This window comes from Musa acuminata, chromosome BXJ1-6, assembly GCF_036884655.1.
Source record: "Musa acuminata AAA Group cultivar baxijiao chromosome BXJ1-6, Cavendish_Baxijiao_AAA, whole genome shotgun sequence".
In the NCBI taxonomy this organism is placed as follows: Eukaryota; Viridiplantae; Streptophyta; class Magnoliopsida; order Zingiberales; family Musaceae; genus Musa; species Musa acuminata.
This window is the reverse complement of record NC_088332.1, coordinates 38,685,953-38,693,883: the sequence shown is the minus strand read 5'-3', so window position 1 is coordinate 38,693,883 and position 7,931 is coordinate 38,685,953. Positions and strand designations below refer to the sequence as shown.

General features: G+C 40.8%; 1 protein-coding gene across 1 annotated transcript; it reads right to left on the bottom strand.

Moving 5' to 3' along the window:
• Positions 1-1,626: 1,626 nt before the first annotated feature.
• LOC135676870 (putative leucine-rich repeat receptor-like serine/threonine-protein kinase At2g19230) lies at positions 1,627-7,055 on the bottom strand. Its single transcript, XM_065188529.1, has 13 exons — positions 6,757-7,055; positions 4,998-5,553; positions 4,432-4,919; positions 4,208-4,346; positions 4,021-4,092; positions 3,867-3,938; positions 3,712-3,792; positions 3,397-3,548; positions 3,106-3,320; positions 2,914-3,040; positions 2,698-2,763; positions 2,392-2,581; positions 1,627-2,301 (listed from the first exon to the last, which is right to left on the bottom strand). Exons 1-13 carry the CDS (start codon positions 6,881-6,883, stop codon positions 1,851-1,853), a joined length of 2,736 nt encoding a protein of 911 aa, XP_065044601.1. The 5' UTR covers positions 6,884-7,055; the 3' UTR covers positions 1,627-1,850.
• Positions 7,056-7,931: the final 876 nt, after the last annotated feature.

Sequence of the window (7,931 nt, the reverse complement as noted above, 5' to 3'; positions counted from 1 at the left end):
AGCCTACCACTTAGATCCACAAGATGCTTTCTGAAGTGTTCCAACTCAGCTACCCTCCACTAGAGCCTCCTACGAGAAGCAAGTTGAAACCATTTTAGCGGATCACAAGATTAAGTTACCTAACAGAACTGAGCAGATTGAGTACTTGGTGAAGTGTCGAAAGCTTCCCCAAACCGAAGCAAGTTGGGAGCCTAAAGAGGACCTACAATATGAAAAAGTAGTCATCAAAAACGAACAACAAGCGTCGATGAGGACATCGACAGTTTAAGTGGGGGAGAATGTCATGAACGATCGTCGTGCACCCGCAACAACTTCATTCAATGAATCGTTCGTTGCTTTTGCATATATGTATAGATGCTTGCCAATATGTTTTGCCTTAGTTTTGTATGTTTTTGCTTGTAAAAATATAAGTTTGAATAGGTTGCAATGCTATAGTGCGACCACTTGCCACACCGGACAAAACTGCCCCAAAATGGCTCCATTTTCGTATGCCATGGCCTGTTTTCTACAAACCATTGCTATACGTAAAATGTCAGCCATCTTAGCACCCTGGAACCACCTAGGTGGCACCATGGGGGATGGGGCTTCGATATAGTGTCGAGCGTTGAACAATCTTCACAAGTTCGCATGTTAACTTGACGGGAACTTGCATTCACGCCTAGCACCCGATTAGCAGTTGTTTGTGGACTTGCAACTATTTATTCAACCTTCTAAAGTCCTTATTTTCCTCCTTTCTCTCTTTTCTCTCCTACATACAAGGTGCTCGTTGAATTGCTTGTAAAGCTTCCCTTTTCGCGAGACGTCGGGACTTGTCCGTCACTCGTTTTCAAACTAATTAACTTTCTCTTTTACAGGTCCTTCGAAACCTAAGTGAGATTACAAATTGGTTGACCATTTGTGGATGCATATCACAAGGGTGCGTCATGGCTTAAGCAATCCCAACTAAGTCCGAGAAGTTGGCGCTAGTGTGCTTCATGACTTAAGCAACTCAAGCGAAGTCCGTGACTTTGTCACAATGGTGCCTCACGACTTAGGCAATTTTCACTAAGTTCGTGACAGACTAGCAACCCTCTACCGATGAATCAAGTATAAAAGCCAGCCCTCGAAACCAGATGGGGCAAGCAGGCTCATCCTAAACTCTTTTGAACTCTACTAAACCCTCCCCGACTACTCTAATGACTTAGGCAACGAAGGGATTAGGTCGGGAAACTCCATGACACTGACCATTTGCGCAGGACCCTAGCGTGTCTAAGGAGTACCTCGAGGTGATGTAAAGTATTTCCAGACAAAACCAAGGTACACCTCGGGATGATCCTGAGTTTTTTTCAACAGACTAGCCGTACCTTGAGACAACCATGGGTCGATCTCCATGAGCCAACAACACTTCAGGAGACACCCGTCACCCTAGCCTCCGGCACGAATCATACCCACGTAATCCATATGAGCTTCTCGGATGAGTTTACATCTTTTAGGATAGAAGCAGGCCGTGTTAACTATCTGGTCAATAGCACAAGGCAATAACACACAGCACGTAACCATATATAAACCGAGTATTCTTCAATGATATTACATAGATGTTACAGTGTTCAATGTTCTTATTATTCAGATAGATAATGACTTATTCCAGAAGTAAAAGACTGACGCCCAAGTATAATATTGGAATTTCTCATTGTCGAAATGCAATATGCTTTTAATCCTAGCCTTCGAAGTGGTATGGGAAAGGAAACAACTAGTGGACTGCTGATATCAGAATCAACATCATAATATACAGCACACAGGAATCCAAACAATTTTAAGCATGTAAACTGCGACGGAGACTGGGAGCAGAGATGATAGAAGTCACATCAAGTTCATCTTGCTGATGGACCATCTTTGTCTGATATGCTTGCACATTCGATCTCAAACGGACTGATCCGGTGCATCTCACCATGTTCTTTAAGTAGTTTCAGAGTGTTTTTGTGTTCGAGTTGGGTCTCATCAAGATTACTCTGCAGTGCCAACCTCTCTTTCAGCTGCATCACCACCTCCGTCATCGTCGGCCTCTTGGTGGAGGATTGCATGGCACAGTTGAGAGCTACGTAGGCAATCTTCCAAGCACAATTCACATCATACTCACCTTGCAGGCTTTTGTCGACGACGTCCTCTACGTTCCCTTTCGCAAGCCTTTCGTAAACCCATTCAACTATGTGAATATTTTCTGAACCAATCAGTATGGGAGGTTGGCCTGTGATCAGCTCCAGGAGAACCACCCCAAAGCTGTACACATCACTCTTCTCGCTGAGTTGGTTCTTCACGTAGTACCTTGAAAGTCACAGAATATGAAATGCCATTGATCTTATGCTCTTAACTTGGTCGTATAAGAAGATTGCAGGAATGGAAGACATGACATACTCTGGATCAAGGTATCCCGGGGTGCCGACGACCTTGGTTGATACATGGCTACGCTCATCATCTTCAAAAGCCTTGGACAGTCCAAAATCTGATATCTTGGCCTCTAATCTTTCGTTCAAGAGGATGTTTGAAGTCTTGACATCTCTATGGATCAGTGAAGGCTTGCATCCAGTGTGCAAATACTCCAGCCCTACACATCATTCAAATCCATGAATGCATAATGAAAGCAAATCAACATCTCTCTCTCTCTCTCTCTCTCTCTATACATGTTGAAGAATGTGCAGAGAATCTGTATTTGATTCAAACCTTGTGAAGCTTCGAGAGCAATTCGGAGTCGCTGTTCCCAACTCAAAGATCTAACGCCGCGAGACTCTGCTAAAATGACACGACGAGTTGTCAGTGATTCCACTGAAAGGTCAATCCAAGAATGCATGTAATAGATTCTTTTCTTTGCTGAGTTGATGAGGATGTGTGTACAAACAGAGTAGTAATGTGGCATAATGCGGAGAGTGTAGGTAGAACCTCTAAGATGCTCTTTGAGAGTTCCCTGAGACATGTACTCGTAGACCAAAGCCAGGTGCTCTCCATCAATGCAGTAGCCGATCATAGAAACCAGATTCCTGTGATGCACCCTCGACAAATGCTGGGCCTGCAACGAAGTGGGATCAACAAGATGCCGAGCATGATCGAAGCTGGAAGGCAACAGATTACCACCTCGGTGACAAACTCGTCTGATGATGTGTGAGACAGCATCTTCACAGCGACTTTATTGCCTTTCTCCAGATGGCCATAGTAGACAGTCCCAAACCCTCCTTTCCCAAGAACTCTGTCGAAGTTCTTCGTGATCTTCTTCAGCTCCGTGTATGTGAATCGTCGATTGTCGATCTGGAACGTGTATTCTTTCGACCCCTTCATGTGTCTACCTCTGGCTGTAGATTTCAAGAAGATACATACACACCATTAAACGCAAATCACAGTGTTGAATGTGCACGAAGAAGAGACTACCTTGTTGCTTTTTCAGGATGCAGAGGACTACCAGCATCAGCAACAAAATGACAGGAACTACGCAAGATATCACAATAATAGTTGATGCAGTTTTTTTCCGCTTTGCTTCGCATGAAGTGGCATTGAAACAAACATTCCTATTGCCCTCGATTCTACCATTTGAAGGATTTCAAGGTCAATTAATAGCTTTGGAGAAAAATGGTGATGAATTGCAATGAGTAATACATGGCAAGGATTTAATTTATGTTTTATCTTGGCGTTGAATTATAAGGCATAAAACAGAGAGAGATGGGAGGTTTCGAGAAGGAAATAAACCTTAAAGTAAGTGATCCATTCTGTGATTTTGTAATGAGAGAAGAAGGTACAAATCCACTCAGTTCATTGTTTGCCAAATCTCTGCAAGTAGCTTCTTGAAGTTAAGCCTCAATAGTTTCAGCAAACGAATCATAGAAGTCATTAGGAATACTTACAGGTACTTCAGCGATGGCAGATATGCTAGAAAAGCTGGTATTGACCCTGTCAATTTATTGTAAGACAAATCCCTGCACAATTGACATCAGATTATTTATATTGCCAAGATTACACTACGAAGCTGATATCACCTACTCCAGAAAAAGTACTCACAAGTATTGGATTTCACTGAGGTTGGCAAAAAAAGTTGATATTTCGCCAGTCAATGCACCATGCGAAAGATTTCTGTAGAACATGTGAAATCCGTTACTGTGTTCATCCATGTTCCTTTTGCTTCCTAAAATCCATGTTTTCTTTTGTTTAATTGCTGCATTATCTTCATGGTAAATTACAAACTCACACTGCAGTGATCCTTGAAACTCCAGCTACATCAACAGTACAATTCAATCCATCCCAAGCATAAGCTTTTGGCATGCATGGATCGCCCATCCAATTCCTCTTCACAGCATACGTTCCTTTGATTGCCACCATTGCATCGACTGATTGAACAATATGGCAGAACGAAACAAACATAAGATACTAACAACATAAAGAAGCAGTGGATTACATACATATCACCGTTACCATTTCTGCTATCCGATGGCACAATCGTGTTCTGCATTGTAGAAAACACCTCCCCTGCGTTGAGGATGGGTGGAAGGGTGGAATCGCTTGTGGAAACAAGGGAGATGTTGTAGTGAGTGGGTGCTGAAGTAGGGTTTGTACTGTATACAGCGCTGGAAGAAAGGTAGTCCGGGGTGAAGGGTTTGGCATCATTCAGCAAGGTTCCTCCGAGGTAGACGAAGAACTGCCTCGATTCATTCTGGAGCAGTGGCTTCAGCTCAGAGAAGTATAGGACTGCGTAGTATTCATCGAGGCCCCCGGGTTCTGTTGCCAAACTGAGTTCCAGTTTGTTGGAGTTCACAGGGACAACTGCAGTATTCATGACGTCAAGAGGTGCCTCAAAGTGATCAGCCACAGGATTTTCGACTGGGAGATTAGTCGATGTCTTTGTCAAAGAGGTTGTGTCGTCAAATGGATTCCAGATGCGATCATGGCGATCGGAAGGAAACCTGTTATGTTATCAGGCGAAAAGAAAGATCAATCTCAAATGGATCAATAGCTATGCTGATGGATCTCGTGTGACTGACCTCAGATAACCACCTATCCGGCCCATGTCAAACCGCGACGAGAGAATGAGACTGAGAGATGCGTTCACGACAGGATAAAGAGTGCGGTTGAGTGGTCTCAGCTCCAGCGAAGTGATGAATGGAGTTCCACGACCAGTGTTCACCAGGCAAACTGATATCAGATCGGTTGTGGCTTCCATGATAGTTTCTGCGAAATACACGTTCGATCTGCTGGTCACAGTTATCGTCTTCCAAAAATTGACGCCAAGATGGAGATCAAACTGAACAGAAGAACTGTTCTTGGAATCATAGTTGCCATAAAAGAATGATGCCCTGATGAGATACTTAAGCCGTGGGGTCATTGATTTGAAGGTGTAGCAGTTCCGAGCTCCACTTGGGAAGCTTCTCACGGTGAGGAATCGCTGGGGGAGCGTTACTGATGCGTATACTGAGGATATGTTATGAGTCTCGCCACTGTCCGTGTACGGAGCATCAGAGACGTATGTTATACCGGATAATGGCCCCACGTAATATGCTTGAGCATCACGTCCATATCCACAATCAAGGCTGATAAAACCTGGGAAGAGATGTATGAAATGTGTTTGAGTAGAGAAGAGGCTGTAGGAAGAAGAAAAGGCATGAGAGTAGTTGACACAGTTTACAACAACAATATACATCAAGCCTAGAGCATCTATATGTTCATTGAAATATGTATATTATATTATGATACAGAAATATGATATATGAAATATATGTTCATTGAAATATGTATATTATATTATGATACAGAAATATGATATATGAAATATATGTTTCCTGTAAGAGAGAAATATATGGATACATTTAGTCTAATTGTAAAACCAATTATCATTCGAATTGTTGTTGCTATTGCTATTTCTTGTAATTGATCATTAAGACATTTGTTAATATCTTAAATAAGGGATGATCACAATCAATTAGCCTCTTATGTATGAAACCAATAGGTGAATGATTGTAGAGAAATTAGTAGAGGGATTATTTTCGTAGATGGTACAAACATAATAATTTAAAGACTATTCTTTTATAGAGTGAAACTATTTTTTCTATCAAATTTCTTGAGAATAACAGATGGACGATATTTTTATTAGGGAGAGAAAAAAGACTTTGAAATAAAAAAACATTTTTAATATCAATAATAAAAAATATATCAAAAAGTCAATACAATATTAATGTGAATCGATAATTCTCTATTTATATTAAAAAAATATTTTTTATTATATAATAAATTTAATAAAAAAAAATATTTTATCATGATTTAACTTAAACCCCTAATATACTCTCTGATGTAGACTTGAAACAACTCTTTTTTCAATCCACTAAAAAAAAACTCGGATGGTATTCCATCTCTCCCTCTCACTAGAACATTAAAACTTATGATCTATCCATAGGAATAAATCTTATTTATTAGGAATTATTCTTCTTCCTTAATAATCCAAAATCTAATTACCAACCCCAACACTCTACACATCAACCCAACAAACGAAAATTTCATTAGATCGATGTACGAAAGGGCCTCTCGTAGATGATATCTGAGGTGCTCCCATACTTGATATTAGTTACAAATCCTATTTCCGTAGATGATCTATGTTTCATCGGACTGTCAGATCCATGTTTCACTACTGCTATCTACAGGAAGATGTCTTATTTGAACAGTTCCTGTAAACAAATTGCATGGAAAACCTACATTCGAAGAACATGGTATTGAAAGAAGTTAAACGGGAAGCAAGATAGGATTACTTACCGAGACCGTCCGAAAACTGACCTCCAACTTGAACAGCGAGCAGAGAGAACGACAGAAGAATCGAACATGGGATGACGGCCATGTTCCTCGACCTGAAGCATCCCCTTCCCATGGCCAGTTTCTTCATCTGGAGGAAGGTTTTTCCCACACAAGCAGCAGGCGAACGGATCAGTCAAACTTGCACATAACGATGCCCCGAGTAATCAAATCCCTGGGGCCATGGGATCCCACCAACTAACAAGTCTGCAGTAATCATGTCACATCTCAAAGCTGGATCCCAGTTTAAGGCATTTTGCTGCACCAACTCGTCCTGGGAAAGCCTAATAAGCTCTTCGGAGATAGCAAAAGCCGAAGACTCGAATCACATTTCTTTTCTGTATCAGCTACTTCTCTTTCTTTCTTTCTTCCGTACTGTGACTAATCCGCGGGAAAAATATATGAATATAATGGTCAGAAACCTGCCGAAGAATTTGTACGTTAAGTGGGTGGCAAGTATCATTCAGACTTGAAAGAGTTAGGTTGGGTTGACTGACGCTTCATGACGTGCGTCGTGAGCTCGATGAGACGCAGTCGTCGGTAAGCTTTATGGATTGCAATCTAGTCAATATCACGCTTTAGAACAAGGAAGAGATTCCAACTCATATGTAGTTGACTACTGACAACAGGTATTAAAACAACAGCAACATGCACAGATTGAAAAGAAATATGGTTTCTTATTTGTTGTTGTTGTTGAAAAGTTCCTCCATGCATTTAGTTTTCCTAAATCTTATAGTCGCAGTGAGATATTTGACATCTATACATGGAGAAAGATGAAGCTGATACATACAATGAGAACTGCATCCAACTCGAGCGCTCAATCTATCGATCGACTAGTCAAATACCACTGGCAAAACCAATCATTATCTGCACTAATTATTAAGGAGGAAAACCTAATGGGATTAAGATATTCAATATGGACCATCGGATACTGATAAAAACATTAATTTTCTCTCTCTTCCTTTTTTTTCGCTGGTGCTTTAATATAAGAAAAGTATATTTTACTCTTACACAACTGTTATCTTTCTCTTTATATTTAAATACCATAATGACCCAAACTCCAAATATATATATATATAAAGGATGGATCGGTTTATCGATCCATAGGGTGAGTGAATCATTTATAGTATTTAGGGTTA